The 20,530-nt window shown below is 43.6% G+C and overlaps 1 protein-coding gene across 5 annotated transcripts in view; it reads left to right on the top strand.

Moving 5' to 3' along the window:
• Window positions 1-318: 318 nt before the first annotated feature.
• The window catches only part of LOC115338029 (meiosis 1 associated protein), a 31,865-nt gene continuing 11,653 nt past the window's right edge, over window positions 319-20,530 (top strand). For 4 of the 5 annotated variants that reach the window (XM_030006432.2, XM_030006434.2, XM_030006436.2 and 1 more), the window contains exons 1-4: window positions 319-409; window positions 8,892-9,184; window positions 15,163-15,345; window positions 20,104-20,281. In XM_030006432.2, the coding sequence (XP_029862292.1) occupies window positions 8,936-9,184; window positions 15,163-15,345; window positions 20,104-20,281 (610 nt within the window). In that variant the 5' untranslated portion in view covers window positions 319-409; window positions 8,892-8,935. Of the gene's footprint in view, window positions 410-7,715; window positions 7,790-8,891; window positions 9,185-15,162; window positions 15,346-20,103; window positions 20,282-20,530 lie in introns of all 5 variants that reach the window. The other variant, XM_030006433.2, reaches the window with a different exon arrangement.

A 20,530-nucleotide genomic window follows, 5' to 3' on the forward strand; every position in this document is an offset into this window, starting at 1 on the left:
TTTAAACATCCATTTCGTAACAGATGAGCAGGCAAGGGCACAGACTAAAAACGCAGCACCTTTGACGCAGAAGTGACTGTCAGTCCTTCTCCCTGTTCAGCCTCACGGGTTCCTGCTGCCTGCCCGTGCGCGCCTACGGGCGCCTATGCCAGCCTGTAAGTGCCTATGCCTGCCTGTGGCTGCGTGGGCACATCCAGGCGTGCCGGCGAGCACGCGTGCCCACGCACACCTCACGCATACCTGTGTGCGCAGGTGAGGGTGTGCGACGCGGCCCGGGCCGGAGGGAGGCGGGTCTGCCCGGGCCGCCGCCCCGCCGGAGGCAGCCCTCAGCAGGGACGGCCAGAGCCACCCGTCCGCCGGGACCGCTGCGCTGCTTCTGGGCACGGCTGCCAGGACCGCTGCTGCGCAGGTAAGCCCAGCGCCGGCCGCCACCTGCCCGTGCAGGGGTCCCCTTGCACCACAGGCCCAGCATGGCTGACCGCGGAGGCCCCTCACAGGCCCAGACTGGGTGCTTCGGTCGGCAGTTGGCCGAGCCCAGCGTGGCTACGGCTGGGACATCCCCTACAGCAGGGCCCTGCCCGGCCCAACGTGGCTGCCACAGGCACATCCCCTGGGGGCAGGGTCCCCATGGATGGGGAGAAGCTTCCTCCTGACCCTCCTCCCCATGTTTGTAGACGTGGCGCTTAGGGACACGGTTCAGCAGTGGACTTGGTAGCGTTAGGTTAACGGGTGGACTTGAGGATCTTTTCCAACCTAAACGATTCTACGATTCTATTCTGGAGGAGGAATGGCACCGGTAGCGTTTCACCGATTTCATCCAGCCTGCCCATTTGCTGTGAAACCTGCCATGTTAAACCTGCCGTGTTAACCACATGGCCTTCTCCAGTGGGCACCCACCGTGGGCAGAGCAGAGAGGCTCTGCTGTTACCACAGCATTGCAGCAGAACAGACATGGCTTGCAGCGGGGGAGGTTGCCTAATTTAGAGACCTCAACTGCCACAGCCACCTTGGCATTTCCTCATATTCCAGGTGGGACATGCAGTTAAAATGTGCAGATTTTACTCTGTCCATCTTGTGGGCCAGAGGACAAGTGCAGCAGGCTGCTGTGTGCTGTATTCCCTTATTTTGATTATCCAGTCACAGGGCTCATGAGTGAGGTGGTATTGCTTTCTAAAGCTTTTGAAAAAATAGTACAGGAAATATGAACCTATGAGAATGTTACAGTGAGTCTGAAATTTAGAGACTCAGAGGTCACATCCAGGATACAAGGAGTTTGGGTTGTAGCATGTCATCTAAACACACAGAACTGTGTTTGTAAGCAGCGGGCATACATTAGTATTCTAGGGATTTTATTCTTGATTAACAAGAATTGTTATTAACACGTCATTAACACATAAATGGTGTTTTCTGCCGCTTGTGTCCAGTAAAATTTGTTTATTCTTTTATAAAACCTCTCAAGAGAGCTTCCAGACTTGAAAAATCCTAAGCTACACCTTAGGAAAATTGAAAGCCATTGAAAAAAGGCAAGGAGAAGCTGAGCGGGGATATGATTTTTGTCTAGAAATATGTAAAAGGTGTAAATAATGAGGCAGGAGAAAAGTTATGGAAGGAAAGGAAAATGCTGGCACAAGAACAATGGTATGAAATGGCCAGGCACCACACGTTTTGGATGGAAATTACTGGAAGGTTTCTCATCACTAGAGCACTGAGGTTTAGGAGCAGTCTGTCAATAGAAGACAGAAAGACAATAGAAGACGACGACGACAACAATATTTCCTGTGGGACAGGAAGCCCTAACTACTTTAAAAGTAAGTCTTGACCAGTTAACAAGGAAACTGCATGACACACTAACTGTGATATTATGGAAAGTTTCATTGACCAATCCTGTATTCCTAATACAGCATGACATTAATGTCTTACACATCCTATCATGAGACTGCTTCTAGCATAACCTGAAATCATATCACTTGAGATAAATTGCAACTGGCCATCAGCATTATGTGCAACCATCAAAAAAGTGTCAAGTGCTTTGAAGGTAGGAAGGAGGAAGAGTAGGGAGACGCAGCCCCCGGCTACATTATTCTGCCCAGGAGCTGACAGAAGCCCCTTTGTTTTTCTGTTGTTTCTTGCACCAATTTTTATTTGTTAGAGGAAAGTGGTTTGAAGAGGGAGAGATTGGAGCAGGGGACTGGCTGCTCTCCACAGCATTGTCCCCTGCCAAACTGCGGATTTCCTTTGTAAATCTGGTCGTGAGTTTTGCTGTGAAGCAACTTTAACTTCTACTAGCTCTTCTGTGTTACAGTGCAACTTGTGGGGGAGCTGCACAGGAAGGGAGGCTGTAGCATCTGAGGAATCCATCTGCACCACAGGCTGGTGTGTTCTTCTCCTGAGGATGCAGGCCTTGGGATCTGTGAGGATGTCTTCCTGCTCTCCTGTACCAGCTACTGCCTCCCCACAGGGCAGATTTGAGAGGAGCAGCTGTTCCAAACCTCCTTCCCAAAACCCTCACCACAGCAGTTCTGTCTGATTCAGCCTCTTGCTGTCCACAGTCCAGCAGAATTTGGTGTTGATGGAGAAAGAGAACACTGGCTTCTTTGGTCTGATGTTTGTGATTTCAGCATTGCTTTTGGTCGTTCAGGTGCAAGCCCTATTCAGTCACGGTTGGGAAGATCCTGTGCAGAACCAAAGCAGAACCCAGACCACGGTGTTAGATTTCTGGGTCTAACCCTGAGAAAGGAATGACCTCAGCTGGCCAAGTGGAAGTAGAGAAAGGAAAGCGGCATCTTAAACCCTACCCTCTTTGGCATGTAAATGCTCAGGTCTGGGTTACGGTGAGGCAGCTGCTTCCACTGAGGATGCACATAGCAGAGTTCTCTCCTGGTGCCATCAACTAAGTTGCTGTATTCAAAAAAACAGAAGAGATCACTCCTCTGCTGAAGCTGACGTGGTTATTGCCACTAATTGTTTCGTACGCTGGATTAATGGCTAGAAAAGACATTCAGAATGTGTGAGGTGTGGCTTCAATGCTGTTCTTAGGGTGAAGAGTTCACATAAGATATCCTACCTCTCAGAAAAGTGCCCTGACCATCAGGTTAAAGCATATTTCAAGGTGTGATGGAAGGGAGATAACAGTCCCCTCTTGCTTCATCCTGTTTCATTGCATTGAAAAGGATTCAAGATGCCCTGTGTCAGGGAGTAGGAGAAAGAAAATAAAAGTGAACCTGTCTGTCTGTAAGGCATTACTATGGAGGACAATTCTAATCTGCTCTGATATGTGCATGTATCTCACGATTTCATGCGCGCTTACTAAAGCACCCTCAGTGATGATTGCCTGTCTACAGTTATGTGTCGAGGCTTATGAATTATGCAGGTTTTTATCTGTTTAATGTGTGTGTTGACTTCATATCATTCTAGTTTCTTAATCAAGATGCCAGGCAGGATAGAGTATATGCCCTATGAGGCTTCATTAATCATACATATAATCTCATCAAAAAGATATTACAATACCTAAAAGTTTTAATTCTGAGAGTTCCAGCACATCACTCAAACAGAAGTCCCGCATGATAACACAGCTTTCCTCAGAGCATTCTTGATGGGTTTTATGAGTTGGCTGGTTGTTCTATAGGGGCACTTGGGCATATGCATTATGCATCAGGTTGTCCTTGTTTTGCTTTATCTGTCAACACACTGGTTGATAAGCATTCACAATAATTTGCTGCATCATTTTTAGTGATTCAGAATTAGAAAATGCCTTTTTCTAAACTCCTATGATGTTATAATTCTTCTTTCAAGAAAAAAAAACCTATAAAGGTTATAATGAGTGATTTTAACACTATGATAAAGTGACTATTCTTATTAAGATTTGGTGATTTTATGTCAATAAAAGCACAAGCCTAAAGCCACTTATTTATTATTGTTTATAGCACTCGTGTATAGAAAAACATGAAATATCTTCTGTTATATAGGATCTTGAATAATTTTGTTTTCAGTAGCTTGATTTTATGCTAACTTTTTTTGTTTGCTTGCTTTTATTCTTCTGTTCATCCTGACCTTTTTAAATAAATGCCTTCCTTTCTAGGCTAGGTAGACAAACAGATATACACCAGAGGCCATCCACACTGCATAGCCACTTCACGGCTCAGGCTTCTCCATGGCTTGCTGTGTTTTGCTCTAGTAAACCCACTTATTTATGCAGCTTGATCTGCTTTCCACATGCAAATATTCATGTTTCCCAGGGTCTTGAAGCTTAATCAGAAAATGGCATGGTTTTAAACCAGCTAGTTTGAAACTCCTAATGTTAAATGTATGAAAATAGTGCCATAGGGTAAGACCCAAGATCCGTCTCGTCCATGAACTTCTGGCCCACAGCAAATGCTCTGGGAAGAGCGTAGGAAGAGGGTGAGTCTGCACTGATGCCACTGCAGACCACTCTCCCTGCCTCCAACTATTTGCAGCTCGGGGACTTCCTGACTTGAGGGTGACATAAGCTCTTATCTTCCACTACGTCTGCTGCTCTTTTGGTTAATTGCATTTGGCTATATTAAAATGTATAGTATGCAAATAAACCCAGTTTGATAAGCAACTGTGTTTAGCCCTTATAAATGATTCTTCTTTGCAGTGTCAGTGTTTGTGTCTTCTGTAAATTTTATGAGGTAAATTTTTGTGTATCATCTGGTTCTACCTAATTAAGTAAAAAATAGATTGCTGTATAACTGCAGTGGAGACATTTTACTGAATAATCCTCACTTATAGATATCTGCAATTTCTCCGTTAACGAGCTCTTAATCTATTAATTGAGGGGATTCATTGCTTTTTATAGTAATATGGTGACTAAAAGCAAGTGTGTTTAAATTGAATGCTTCATAGAGGCAAATTATACTCTGCTGACACTCCTGTCTCGACCACTTAGGCCTATATGTAATCCTACTAAAATGTATTGATTAATGAGATTTATTTGCATAATCATGCAACTATTTTTTAATTTGTTATTGACTGCATTATATCACTGCTCCTATGAATTTGCCTGGTACGTACATTATGACATATAGGCTATTGCTATCTGAGTCATTTTGCGTGCTTGTTGAGAAGAACATTATAGTTACTCTGGAACTTGCACAGCTCTGGGATGAGTTAAATGTTAACAGGAATGGTTCAAAGAGCTCCTGGGCACAAAGATCCCCTTTCTGAAATGTAAAACTCACAGTCCTAGCACCTGCAGGTTAATATCCTCTCTAACCACTAATGGAAAAGAGAATAATTAGTTATCAGTGCTTTTTTCTAAATTCAGATCAAAATAGTTATTGAACACTTTTTCTGCATCATTAAAGAAAATCGTATCCTTATAAGCTAATAGCAGATTTATGCTATTTTGAGATTGTCTTTTGTTCTTGATGTATTTAAGGAGTAGCTTTTATTCTTTAATAATTTACAGAATAAGTTTTTATTGTCCTTAAACTTGTTGACTGTTACTGTTTGTTGGTGCCTTTTGTTCACCATTTTGTATGCATTTTCTTGCCAATAGCTTGTGTTATTATCGCATCTCAAGGTTTTCTTGGTTTTACTCCCTACTTCTCTGTAAACAGACCACTGTCAAAGTAGTTGTCTTCATAGCTGTAGGCCTGTAGGGTTTAGCTACCCAGTAAGGCATTCTTAACTTAAACTCGTTATTCACATTTTTGTGGGTTTTTTCTTCCCACTTAGAGTAAGGATGGATCCAAGTTTTGCTGGTTCTTATATTAGAAAGAAGATGGAGACTATCCCTAGTATTCTTTAACCAGTGGCTTTGGTGTTGCCTCTCATTTACACTTTTTTAGACTTTGATATTATTTGATGGTTTTGTATAACTGGAACAAATTAAGCACATAGGGATAATATGCAACTGCAGAATGTCATCAGCACTAGCAAGTCATTAAAAATGGCAAAGTTTTCTTTCTGTCCCTGTTTTTCTCGTTCTGAAAAATGTATGTCTTCTTGCATTGAGCAAAATGTACATCACCGTTAGCAACTAGTTCTGACAGTTGATAAGTTCTGTTTTATTGAGCAATAAGTTAATGTCATATCAGCTGCTAGAACTAAAGGTTTTCACTCATGCACACTGAATTATGGTGTAGTCCCTTAAGGCTAGGATCTCCATCAGTTCACTTGCTGCTTAAATGAAGATGTGATTTTACCATAGCAACCAGTTAGACTACTATACAGAATTCTTCAGTTATCCAGCCTCATCACAGCTAAGTGTAACTGGCGTAGTCTGTAAGAGAGGTGGGCAGTTTACACAGTATGTCAAATACTATACAGAGAACTGCGTATAAATCATGCGAAAATTGCTAAGCAGAGGTCATGACACCACAATTATGAAGAAATTAAATTCATTCAGTTGATAAAGAGCATAGCTAATGCAGGATCCATTCTACTAAAGCAGTTTAAAATAAGCATAGTCCTGTACAGTATCAAGAATGAGAGAATTCACTCAAATTTAGGAAAAATGTGTCTTTTTCAGAATCAAGGCTCATTTTTCTCTCTGAAACCAATGCAAATCAAAGACCCAACTCTTCTAGATTTCTGACTGCTGGATGGGTTTTCTTTCCTTCTTTGGGAAAGCACTGGGGGCTTGCAGAGTTCAGTAGTATGAAGCCTTATCACAAAAAATACAGACAGACAAATATTTTCCTAGATTCAGTGAAGTAATTTAGTAAACTCTCCTGTAAATTGTAAAGCTCCAGAAGAGATACTGATTAAAGTGGTACCTGGCAGTTTTCCATTTTCCAATGAAATTATATCAGGTTACTAGTCAAAGCAAGATACCTACACATATATACATGATCTATCTATCTATCTATCTATATATAACATTTTTACCAGTTCTGAAATGTTAACCTCAGTTTTGAAATTCAGTCTGTGATCACTCTGTTTTGCCTTCACTGACAAACATCCTAGAAATACAGAGGTTTTTCTCTGATGATACTTAAATCAATAGAAATACATTTCTTGCTCTTTTCAAGACTTACAGAAATTCTTACTCCAAAGTGCTGGAGGCTGTAGGAAACACAGTAGCTTGTCTCCTCAGTGAACATAAAAGAGTTATTTGTCTCAGCTGAACATACCACACACATAGGAATGCATACTGGCCTGGGTTCTGACCAGAGCCCAACTATTTAAATCCAGAGTCACTTCAAACTTTTACAAAGCCTGCCAGGGATTTACACAGCTGTAGGAAGAAAGAATTTTTTCTAGTTCATATTGAGAACGTATGTGCAATTATACAAACACTTTTCTGGGCATAAGTAGACTTGTATGGTTACATACTACAGTTATTACCAAGACCAAGACACATTTTTAAAGCATTTTCTATATCCTTAGAAACAGCACTGAGTGCTTTGTGCAGATATGTTTAGATTTCATGAAGAGAAGATTTCAGGCAGGATCTTTGTTCACGATGAAGGAAGAAAAAGAATTTTTTAACAGGAAAATGCTGGCTGTTGTGCTTAAGATGTATGCATTGAAGAGAAATGGCGGAGTGGGAACAAATGTCATATTTAAGGTCTGAGGATGAGTGCATGTGAATACTTTGCCTCTAAACCTCTGACCCAAACTACAAGGTGTTCGCTCAGGGCTCAGCTGTTTCCTCTGTTTTGTACGTGTGAGGCACAGCAAAGACACAAGACCTGACAGCACACTCCTGTTTGCGTCTCACTTCTTCTCTGCTTACTATTTCACAGAAACGGTCAAATCTTCTTAAAGATTGTGGGGAAGTCTCTCAAAGCAGCACCAGTTGAGCCTTATGCATGCAGAGGTACGTGGTGGTGCTGCTGGATGAAAGGGTGGACATTTGAAAGGAAACACACAAAAAGAGGTGGGGGAGAAATGTGTCCTGACCACACACTCTGTTCGTGTGCGTAAAGGATCTGCGGTCTCCCAGGGTACTGCAACAAGAACCACTTCTCTTCCCACACACACAGGACCCAGGAGCTGAGAAGCCCTATTCTTTCCTTTCCTTCCTCGTGCAAGCTGTCGCCTGCATCACTGACAGCACCACTGAACTGTTGGCATGGCTCTGTGACACATGAAGCACAGCCACCTCCGTGCATAGCATTCCTAGCATCTCCAGCCAGCTCTGGGAATCAAAGCTGGTGTTTGGCTGAAAATACTTTCTGTTGGAGTTTCAGACATTACAGATTTTTTTAAGGCTTGCAGCACTCCCATGTTCTTGAACAGTATGAGATACTGCTGGGCAACCTTAGTGCTGCATTCATTGAGGCTTTTGTCAGAGCAGAGAGCTAACCCCAGGTGCTAGATACTCTGAGGGACAAAGGTCGTTGGTTCTCCACCACCCACGAAGTAAAATTTATGTATATGCAATATTTTCTTGCTGCATCATGCTTGCCTTTTTTGGATATGACAGCTACTTGTCTCACACTGGGTATCAAGGAGGGGGGACTGTGTCCTCCTCAGGGTGTTTGGGTATAATCACTTGGCCATTGCAGAAGTAGGAGCAGGAGTTCAAAGTCTTGCTATCCACCAGCTGCTGGAGATCACTTCTCTGCTGGAGATTGATGCTACGCACCTGAACCTTACTGAAGGGTCATGCGACATATCACACAGCTCATCCATGGGCTATGCACGGCTATGCTATTAACATTTTTGACTGCTCTAGTTGCATCTGTAAGAGTGTATCTGCCATGCATTTTCTTTAGTTGAACCATTTTGTTTTCTGACTGTATGCATTTTCCCTTGTCTTTGTGTGGGTTTATCTTAGAGTATGGACAATGATTGCTTTGGAAAAAAGCTGGAGAGGTCTAATTCATTATTGTCTGCTATGTCTCAGGTTGCTTTCAAGTGAATGGGAAAGGGAGAGTCTCACTCATTGCTATTATTTCTTAATTTTTCCTGTGCAGTTGCAGCTGAATAACTGGACATCTAATACCCATGTTCAGAAGCCATGAATTCCAGAAAATTACTCTCAGAAACGCAGAGAACATTTCCTGCTGCTAAAGTACACTGCCAGCAGCCATCACGGATTCTCATTGTGGATGCCACATCAGCTTCCTGGACCAACACTTGCTCTGTACTCTCTGAAGCTCTGGAAAACACGCTCTGTTTGGCATGCAGTTTGACAGGCCCCTGCCGTGTTCCCCTGCTGAGCCTTTACGTGGTGCAGAACCAGCAGGAGTGCCTGCTTCCTTTTACGGTATGTGTGGAATCATGTCTCTTGGGATCTAACAGACATGAATGCAATACATCGTTTCAGTTCAGTAAATAAAGTTATGATTTACTACAAATGTGTATCTAAAAATTAATGAATCTCAAAGAGCATAGTTTCACAGACTTCATGGAAGAGGTGAATTTTATGAAAGAATATTTAAAAGGAGGAGTGTCATATCTTTGATCTGTGAAGTTGCTCATGTGCATAAATAGGTTTTGTGCTGTTCCCTTCTAAAACATCTGTTGTACCTCTCCTTTCATATGCTACTTTCTGCACTGTCTATACTGCTTCTCTATCAAAATTATCAAACACAACTCTGCAGCTGTAATAATTTGGATGGTGAAGTGGTCTGTATACCTGTTGATTACACAAATATTACCACTTTGGGAGAGGTTCCAGACATTTAAGGGGAAAGGATCAGAATATAAAATATTTTTGCCAAATTTGAGAAATACCTGAAATCATAGAATCATTTAGGTTGGAAAAGACCCTTAAGATCATCGAGTCCAACCATAAACCTAACACTGCCAAGTCCACCACCGCTAAACCATGTCCTAAGTGCCACATCTAGACATCTTTTAAATATATAGATCTAAGTCAGTAAGAACAAGTATTTCACTCATCTAGGGATGCAGCAGAATAAATATAGATGGAGAATGACTAGCAGCTCTACAATAAAAGTTTGGGATTACAAAGCATCATAAAGTTCACAAGAATCTATGAAGTCATACTATTATAAACAGTCATACTGAGCACTCTCATTTATACCACATTAGTGTAAACACACAGTATATTAACCCTGCCACCTTATTCAGCAATGGTGAAAACATTCTGAAATGTTTTGTCAAGTTTTCACATCTCAGGAAAGATAGAGGCCAACTGGGAAAAGAAAAATCAGAGGTCAACAGTAATTTAGCAAATGTGATCCGCAAGAAGACTGTAGCTAATGGTGGTGTTTATTTTGTAGAATAGGTTATAGATAATGTGACAAGGATAACTAAGGGGATACCAAAGAAACATTTTCTGGAGATATTGTGAGATCACTCTGCTTAGGGGCTTTAAGAACAGACACTTTTCTTGCTTCCTAGGAATAATTTACATGTAATTCATCTTGGCATGTCACTGTAGGATGGACTAGGTAGTTGTTTCACAATGGGTTCCAGGCCTGTTTTCTGTGATTTTGCGTTATGGCCAAGTTAATTTGTAAGTGTCTGGGGCCAAATACCTGCTCTTGTATTCGCTAGGTATGTCCTGACACTGATCCAACATGTGCTGGCTGACAGCAACCTCAGATCTCATTTGTTAATCATGGGTCACCAGAGCACAACTGCACTTTGACACAATCCCTCTATTTGCCTCATCATATGAGTCTTCTGCTCATAATAGGGTGTCTTTTTTATTTAAACAACAATTCCTCATTTTGATAATCACAGTTTTTAAAGACAGAGAAACCCTTAGAACATTGTTTGGCTACTTTCATATTACAGGCTATTATATTTCACTAAAGTACCCATACATCATTAAAGCACTTCCTCCAGGAAGACATCTAGTTTTGATCTGAAGGTATTACAAGATGGAGAATCAAGTACTTCAGTTGGTCATTTCTTCCAGTGGTTAATCATTGCCATTGTGAAACTTTCACCTGGTTTCTAATTTGCATTTATTGGCTTTAGCTTCCAGGGATTTGTTAATATAATTCCTCTTCTGACTAGATTGAATAACCTGCTTGTATTTTACACTTTCTTCCTCTAAATATAAGCAGGTCCCATCTTAATCTTCTAACTGGTAAATGAAAGAGAACAAAGTATAAGTCTAACTGCAAGGCATTTTTACAGGCCCTTAATAACTTCCAAGCCCTTCTATGTATTCCCTCCTCTGGTTCTTTGGATGCTGCATTCCAATACCGGACTCAGCAATGCTGTACAGAGAGCTAAAAAATACCCCCTCCTCCCGTTTGCATGACTAGTAATGACATCAGCTTTTTTTGCCATAATATTGTGTTTCTCTGGGACTTGTCTAAGACAGCAAAGTTCAGACTCAAAGACCCGGTTGATAGGCACAACTCTAGTGTGACCCCCCCACTCCCTTTCTCCCCAGCTTTGCTTGGATGTTCTGCCTAGTGAGCCATCTTTTTATTTTAGACATCCGCTGTTGTACTGAAGGCTGTTTTTCAGGACTGTTCTTTCTCTGTTAGGAACAGTAAAGTATAGCAAGATGACTATCTTCTTCAGTGGACCTAATTTCACTGATAATGATACCTGGTCCTCTGCAGCTTCCAGAATCAGGAGCAGTTCTACATCTCTATCTGATAAACATCTGCTCCGTTTCAGTCTTCTTCAGAAATACTAGGGCTCCGTTGCTTTTTCTGTACTCCTGAATTTGTCCCTTTGTCTCAACAGGGCATGCTGTTTATCCCATTGACTTTCTGATCTAGCTAGAGAAAAACTTACTTCTCAAAGAGGAACCAAGATAGAGCTATATTAAAGGTTGCTTATTAGACAATTCATATGAAGTCAGGAAAGCCCCAGAGCTGAAAATAGAGATTGGGAGAGTACATGGGGAAGTGTCATATATGGTTACCCTTTTCTTAGTCTTTCCTGAGCACTTGTTTATGGTCTCTTTTCCTACTGGTCTCCCCTATTGGCCTAACTCTAGCAAGTCCAAAGAGCTTCCCTGGAAAGGGCAGCGGGATGCCAAAGAAAAGGAAGAAAGTAAATAACCGTGGAGGACAATAGATGGTGACAAGAGGGGAAATGAGCATTAAAGCATCAAAAAATTTTAATGTGGGACTGAGTAAGGACTCCTCCAGCTGAGGGGCCCTGTTCCTACTGGTTTTCCCTTGGGATGGGCAGCCACCCCCCCAACTACCAGACCCTCCCTGACAAAAAGGGCTGAAAAGAAACAAGAGAGAAAGATATTAATTACAGGGACTAGCAAATTAAGAAAGTGAAGTGGGTGAGGGTAGAACATGTGGAAGGAGCCAGATGGGGCCGTGAGCACAGTGCCTACTGCAGCTCATGGCCAGCTTTGATCTCTCATTTTGGTAGCTTTTCTCTGGAAGCAATGTAGTGTTGCAGATTAAAATGTTTTGCTGGCCACATAGTGTGAAGTTATGAATTGTTGGAGTTGTGCAATGAAGGAGCAGGGTCACATGTGAAGAGACATGTCAAGGCCTATGGCACTGGGCTAGGTATCAGTGCCCAGAACAGGGGTGCAGTCAGAAATAGTTAAACAACACAATTTGTGCTTAGAAGTTTAACTTATGTCCCAAGCACATTCCAGAGTTGAAACTGCAGCTTGTGTAGACTCACCTAAATTAACATTTAAAGTAGCTGTGCATATACAAGAGAAAATGCAACTCTGCTGGTGCCAGTTCCAAAGGACAGGTACTTAACTGGACTTCAGGCTGCCCTGCAGCCCTTGCTAAGCCCTGTTCTGCCACAGTTAGGAGCAATACTTGACCTGAGACAGCTGGTTTATGTCTGCGTGAGCTGCAACTGCCTCCTGGGATTGCAGGGCAGGCATCTGAACTGCAGGGAATTTTGCTGTAGCACTTTGAAGAGGCTCCTGGCTGCATCTGCTTGGTGCATTTATCGAAGATTGCTAACCTTACAGCAGAATTGATGTAATGGGCCAGACACTTCTTGCACTGTGGAGTACAAAATATGGTGTCTTTCCTTAAGACTGCTCTCTTCACCATTCTGAGGCGAGGTTTGAGCCATCCCAGCTTTCTTCCCCACCTTATTTGCATAACCACCGGAGCTGTTTGTGAACACATTTCTGAGCCCCGTGTTCATAACTTGGTCACACTGAAAGACCATGCTGTAAACCATGGCTTCTCAGGAGTGGTTCAGTGAGTCAGAGCTCCAAGCATCTGAAGCAAAGGAGTCATATGTTCATCTGTTGCCTCTTCTGTGAGGAAGGTGACCTGTGGTAGCAGTGTCTTACATCACTTCAAACAGATTTGGTAGAATTCACTAATAATCTCTCCTGTGGCCAAAATTTGCCAGTTTACCTGATGGGTATGTCAAGTCCTTTGAGTTCTTGTTGAAGCTCAGGTGAGCTGACATCTGTGTGAAGACTAGCTGAGATGCTCCACACACCTTTGGATCCTGGCTGCTACCTAGCATTATCATGTCTATGCTAAGGAAAGGTCATGGCTGGGTAATAGATCCCAGGTAGCCTCAACTAATATTGCATGGAGAAGGAGTATGAGATGGGTCTACCATGATCCTGGCCAGCCTGGTTCATATTCAGACTGCCTTCTGTGGATTTAGGTGACCGCCATAAAGTGATACCAAGTTCAAGGAAGTGCTGAGCAACATATGTGATATAAGGGTTCAGCAGCCCTGGACTGCAGGTAATCTAAATCACCATAGCAAGCAGTGAGAATATGGCCCAATATCCTCCAATCCATGAGACTGACACAAAGCATCATAGTGGAGCATAAAGGGTTAATAATCTGTGCATTTATAGTGGTCATCTTGCCATAATGAGTCAGACCAGCTGACCTTGGGGCAGCCATTGTACAGTGGTAGCTGTTGCCTGAAGGAATAAAACATTTTTACAAATACCAGCTATAGAATAAATTTTCCTTTCAACACTTGCTCTGGTAGCTCACCTTTGAAGCAGGAGGGTCCACAGACCTTCCGTCAGTTTGCTTTTTTGATAATCATTACTGTGGTGAATGTCCTAAAAGAACAGCATAAGAGCATAAGAAATGCCCTTCTGAGTCAGACCAATGGTCCACCAGCCCAGTCTCAAAAGGAAAAGCTATTTTGGGGGTGTGCCCCAGCCCAATCACATTCTGCAGTTCATTCTCCTCACAGAACTCCCCTAGTTCCACAACTGTTGTATTAAGAATGATAGAGGATACATTTGAGGCTATTCCTCTTGGTATCTGCTTCAGGACCTGTTACCCATGAGTTTGTGGAACCCCTTTTTGAAGCTGTTGCCATAGTCTGACTCCAAACCCTCCTGAACACAGATTCCTGAAGTCCACAGCTTGATGAGTAAAGGAGTACGGATATGGCAGGGGTGACTATGGCCTGAGGATATCACACCACCTCAGTGCTCCTATTTATATTCTGCCTCCATGTTATGCAGGGCCAGAGGAGGGGGGCATGCTGAACTACTACGTTTTGGCTAGCCACACACAACAGGTAGACAGCTGAAAACTTGAGGAGTGATCATGTATGTTGTTACCAGCATAGCAATCAGCTGGTTTTAATTCATATCACTGTTTACTTTTTTATAGCTTGGCTCCCGCCCCCAGTCTTATCCTGATGCTGTGAATTCAAAAGCCTCCTTCCACATTTCTGTATCAGAAATAGTGCGGCCAGCAGGAGCAGGGAAGTGATCGTCCCCCTGTACTGGGCACTGGTGAGGCCGCACCTCGAGTACTGTGTTCAGTTTTGGGCCCCTCACTCCAGGAAAGACATTGAGCTGCTGGAGCGTGTTCAGAGAAGGGCAACCAAGCTGGTGAGGGGCCTGGAGCACAAGTCTTATGAGGAGTGGCTGAGGGAACTGGGGTTGTTTAGTCTGGAGAAAAGGAGGCTGAGAGGAGACCTTATCGCTCTTTACAACTACCTGAAAGGAGGTTGTAGTGAGCTGGGTGCTGGTCTCTTCTGTCAGGTGGCTGGTGATAGGACGAGAGGAAATGGCCTCAAGTTGCGGCAAGGGAGGTTTAGGTTGGATATTAGGAATAATTTCTTTATTGAAAGGGTTGTCAGGCATTGGAACAGGCTGCCCAGGGAAGTGGTTGAGTCATCATCCCTGGAGATATTCAAAAAGCACATAGACAAGGCACTTCGGGACATGGTTTGGTGGGCATGGTTGATGGTTGGACTCAGTGATCTTAAAGGCCTTTTCCAACCTAAATGATTCTATGATTATGGAAGAATATTTCATATTATCAGTTTGACATTTCCAGTCTTTCAATTTCATTGAATACTGTTTTGCAGCAAGTGAAAGAAAACTTTGCACGAATTCAAGCCTGCATTTCAGAGCTCCGTTCACTACCAAGAGAAGGCTGTTTCCCACAGGGGGGAAATGGAGCGGTACAAGCTGTGCAGGATGGATTGCAACAGTTCAAACAATACAGCAGACACACAGCAGCAGGAGGCTCAACAAATAGTTCTGTTGAGGTAAGAAAATGTTGGGAAGGTAGTGGGAACCATCTACCAGACTTGCCACTTGTTAGCACATTAAGATGATAGTCTGTTTGATATCTAAGATCCATAGGAGGGAAAGAATAATTAAGAAAATAAGCCCTCCAAAAAAACCCATGCAGCAATCTCTGAATGCTCACGGAAACTAGACAGATTCAGGTATGGAGACTGACTTTACAGTATAGAAAAGTGAGTTTGATTTCCAGGCATTTAAGATTGGATGTTTTTTCAGCTTTATTTTGATTACTTTCACAGCAGACCTATGTCAAAGGCAAAGACATTCACAGTACTCATGGACATGATTTTCCTTTCAGACTGCAGTTACCTTCTGCGGTTATAGTGTCTGGAACTTTCACTGATACAACAGGATGTTTGTACGAAGGTTCTCATTGTGCGTGAAAGCACATCCACAATTCATTGAAAGTGAACTACAGACAAAAGAAATGCATTTCATCTTGAGAGTAGTTGGTATAGTCGCAAAGGACAGGAAGAGCCTACAGAATGGTCTTTGTCTTGGCACAGTCCTCTTCAAATCAGTTTTCAGAGTAAAAAGAAGTAAAAGTAAAAAGGCATGGACAAGAAAAAATAAGCCCTACTTTATAAAATTTTTGGAACTCACTAGTGCCATCTGCTTTCCAATGGGATGAATGTCAGGTTCTACCAATACAATTTCTTCCTTCTGTTTCAAGAGCTTCATGCCTTAATCAAGTGTCCTCATAAAATCAGTTGATTCCAGTATTTTGCAGTTAAGGTTTAACATAAGACTTAGCTGGAGCATTTGTTATTCATCAAAATTTAATGCTTTGTGTGTCATTTTGGTGCATCACTGCCTGATTGCCAAGCTGACATCTCAGGGGCCCTGTTACTGAGATACAGTAACCCCTGCTGCTGGCTGGAACAGCAAATTACAGACATATAATTACAGTCAGTAAACAACTGAGGAGTAAATAAATGGGAATAAGTAAGATCACTAGCTGTGAAATCCTGCAGCAGAGGGAAGATGCTGAGCAGAGGGAGCGTGCACAGAGGGGCAGGAGGAGAAGCGGCAGCCAGTGAGTGGCCAGACCTGTCCCTGAGGTGCACGGCTCCTCTCAGCAGAGGAAGTTGCTGTTTCTGTTTATGGAGCCTTCTTTTCTGAAAGAGGGGCTTTTTTTTTTTTTTTCTCCCCCCTTTTGCTGTTACCCTTCTAAAGCGACACGGGTTAAACCGAAAAGCTTTCCACGTGCTTCCATCCATGTAGACGAGACCACTCCGGAGCCGGAGGCAGGGCCGCGCCGCGGGCGAAGCCGGGAGGGCAGCAGCCGCAGCGGAGCCCGCGGCGGGCAGCCGGGCACACGGCGACGGCTCCGCAGGAAGAACAGGAGAGGACTGTGACCAGCAGTAGGGCGAGGAAACATGGCGTGTCGGAGGCTGTTGCTGAAGTACGCTTACATGTGAGCTAGCAGAAGCGCAAGCGCTTTAAGGAGGCGTTACTGCTAGATTAGAAGTACAGTTTCTTTAGCATGAGGCCACGATGGCCGGTATTTATAGTACCAGAGCGCCACTGGCAATTTACTTGTGCAAATCGGATGTCTTTAGGTGACCGTGCCTTTTCCTAACCGTTAAGCCCCAAAGAGGCAAGAAGATTCCTAGCTGACTAGGAAGCATAGGAGGCAGACTTCATTATAACCTGCAATCATTTAAACCCCAAATATTTGTTAAAAGTATTGAAAATGCTTACTCTTTTGAGATTCTGACTTCAGAGGGGAAAATCCAGCAGCATCAGCAAAGCTAAGTCTCAGCAGCAGCTACAGGGCAGGAAACATGGCCAGTCTGCAATACGATGAAAAGCATTTTTCAAGTCACCAGTAGCCCATTTTTTGTCAGATTAGGAAGCGTAGTAGCATTAAGGGATTATATCTAGAAACTGTGGTAATATGAAGGGAAGTCACAGTAGCTACCTCAGTTTTTGTATGTGGTAAAATATTTCTCCTAGTCTCTGACCAGCACATGCTAGTGTGACTCAGGTTGTGAAAAGGGTAGATTGGAAGTGATAGGCTACAGATGTAACTCAGCCATGGTTTTGAGGTACATCAGTGTAGCAAATACTCCATCTATAGCTCTGCAAAAGATAATTATATCTTTTAGACAACTCAGCTGTCCCCAACTCAAGAACAGTCCCTGTTAGCCATTTTCATTAGTTCCTAAAAGGAGCCCATAATAATTTCTTCATTCCCAGTAACTCAGAGGCAAACACTAGGGCTAAGTTCAGTTGGAGAGGTATACTTTGTTAGGGAAATCAGGCTTGATCTGACATCTGCAAGGCTGCCACAGCTCCATGCTCCCAGGCCCAACCAGTTGTGAGGCTGAGCATGTATTCCCAGCAGGCACATGCACACAGAGCGCATGGATATAACACATATACACATGCATGCTTGGTCACACCGATCACAGCCAGACACTCAGAGCACTCACACAAACACAGAGTGCACCAATGGCCCTGGCCTGCTCCCCTCTCTGGCTGAGCAGGATGGAGATCCACTAGCAGGAATATATATATACGTATATACACACACACACACGCACATATCTATCTCCATATGTACCATGTGGATCCCTCCAGCACCTGGGCTCAGACACTCAGTCTGCCCAGTAGCTGCTCCTGGATCCCAGTCTCCCCAGTTGCTGGCATCTGGACATACAAGCCCCCAGGGCTGCGGCCCCACTCCAGTTGCTGGTACAGATCATCATGTACACGCACACACACACCCCCCTGGCCAGGACTCCCCTCGTCCCTCCGATAGCCAGCTCCTCCGGTGGTCTCGCCCTTAGAGAACCCCTTGCTCCCAGGCCATTTCACCTATTCACCAGCTGGTCCATTTTGATCTTTGCTAACGATCACATGCTCACTCGCACTTGCTCCAGCCACTGCACCACAGACACAGGGGCCTCCAACCTGTGGTGTGGCTCCTCACACACGTGCACAGAGAAGAGAGCCCTCACCCAGGACAGAGCTGGGGGGGGAATTGAAGAAGCAGATGGGACAGACTGTGGTGATCAGGGCAGGGCCTGGCCAGGCAAGCATACTGACCAGCAAACTGTTTACACGGGACCGGCTGTTTTCATCCCCTTACCCCTCTGTTTTCCCACACTCGTTCCTTCCCAAATCACCTAGCTCCATCCCTTTGCCCACTCTTGGTTCCTCGCCTGGACGTCCTGTAATAAGCCTTGTGCAACCTCAAGCTGCTCTTCCCCTGCGTCCATAATGTGTCCCACACCCCCAGGCAGCAACCCCCCCCCCAGTCAGCAAAGTGCTCCAGGTTTGACTCGTCTTCACGGGTTTCACACCTGGACAAGGGCTCTCTGGGGACAGCCCAGGCAGCAGCCCCCAGAGGGGTCCCTTCCTCCAAGCCCCTGATTTGGTTTCCTGATCTGACACTGTGCCCCTGTGCTCCTTTAGGCTTGGGGAAAACGGGCCTTTGATGGGCTGAGGGCAGTAGCCAGGACAGGGCATTATTTGGGCTCTTCTGCCTGTCACTGTGTCTCTCTTCTCCTTCCTGGGTGTGCAGATGAGCTTCCATCACATAACCTAAAGGACTTTGTGAAATTAAGGTGTATTAGTGTAGGAAATACTATTATTTTTTTTTATACAGATATAGATAGAGTATCTGTAGATAGTTCTGCTCCCCACAGCTCAAGAACAGTTCTTGTTATCTACATTTGTCAGTTCATAAAGGAAATCATAATTACTACTTCATTTCCAATATCTCATAGATAAACACTAAGGATAGATCTGGGTAGAGAACGTATGGTCCCTGCCCTCTGCACCACCACCCCCCAAAAAAACCCCAAAAAAACACCAAACCCTAACCCTTGAACTGTCACTTCTGTGGGCATTGTTTAATATCTTTGTAGTAGAACTCATTTGTGAAGGTCTACTGTTGTTTCCCCAAATGCTCCCTACAGGACATTTTTAGCAGCCTTACCTAAAATACACCTTATCCTTTCTTTAGGGTTATTAAATAGTCATTTGGAGCAATGAGCAGATGTGCTGAGAAGAGTCATTACTTCACCATCACTAAATATCAGGCAAGGTCGGAACTCAAAACTTTATCACCCAACTACTCTTTCTGGGTAGAAGCTGGTGTCAAACATGCCTGATGTTTCTAGAAACTGTTGCTGATTGTCAATGATGAAGAAACCCTTTGCAGTCACTTACTTAGTATTACATCAAAACTGGGAGATGGGAATCACACCTACTGTTGCTCCCTTAAGAAACATCTTCAGAATAGACTATCTACTTCTTTAAAAAAAAAAAAAAAAATCCCATTCAGCCTTCAAGTAAGGCGGCCAACTTTAGTCTACTTGAACTATAACTGATGCAGTAATGGGAAGTGGTTCTGTCCCTCAGAAAGTCTCAGGCAGAGTCCCTCCTATACACACAGACTGGCTGACTGTAAGTGCAAAGCACAGAATACAAGACAGTTGTGGAGTGTTCCATCTTCTTCCAGCAGTGGCACAAAACCTGTTGGTGTTCCTACAATGAACCTCTCAATCCATTTCATATTGGCTTAAATATAAGCCAAAGCTCAAAAAAAAAAAGCTTTTCAATCTGCTTTTGAATAGATATTTTAGCGAGATTTCTCTCCTCTCTCCATAGTGGGACCTGTGCTATTCAAACAGACCAGGTATTACCACCTATCAAGAGAGGACAAGGGTAGAGGCAGCTCTTGCACACTCTGATTTGTGTTTCAGATCACAATTTTGACTAGCCAGTCCAGCAAAGAAATGGTAAAGCAGCTGGAAAAGAAGTTAAAAGATGTAGACCTTGTGAGTCTGCGAAGAATACAAGTAATTGAAATTTTGAAGAGAGACTTTCTGGAGCCTGAGGATGTAGAACAGCACGTGCCAGCAGAAGAGCCCAGCAGCAATGGTGAGCACAGGACAGACAGAATACTCAGGGAAGTTATGGCTTTGGACAGCAGGACAACCACTAGTTCTTGCTTTGGTCTGATACATGCCACTTTCCTTTGTGCCATTTAGTGTCACTCACGTAAGTGGAAACTGCTGTGCCTGGAGGAACAGCAAAAAGTTTGTACCACAGCACTTCTCTGGGGCTTTATCACATTTGGGCCAAATTAGCATGTAGGCTTTACTGCATCTCTTGGTATTACCTAAAATT

This window comes from Aquila chrysaetos, unplaced genomic scaffold, assembly GCF_900496995.4.
Source record: "Aquila chrysaetos chrysaetos unplaced genomic scaffold, bAquChr1.4, whole genome shotgun sequence".
Lineage (NCBI taxonomy): Eukaryota > Metazoa > Chordata > Aves > Accipitriformes > Accipitridae > Aquila > Aquila chrysaetos.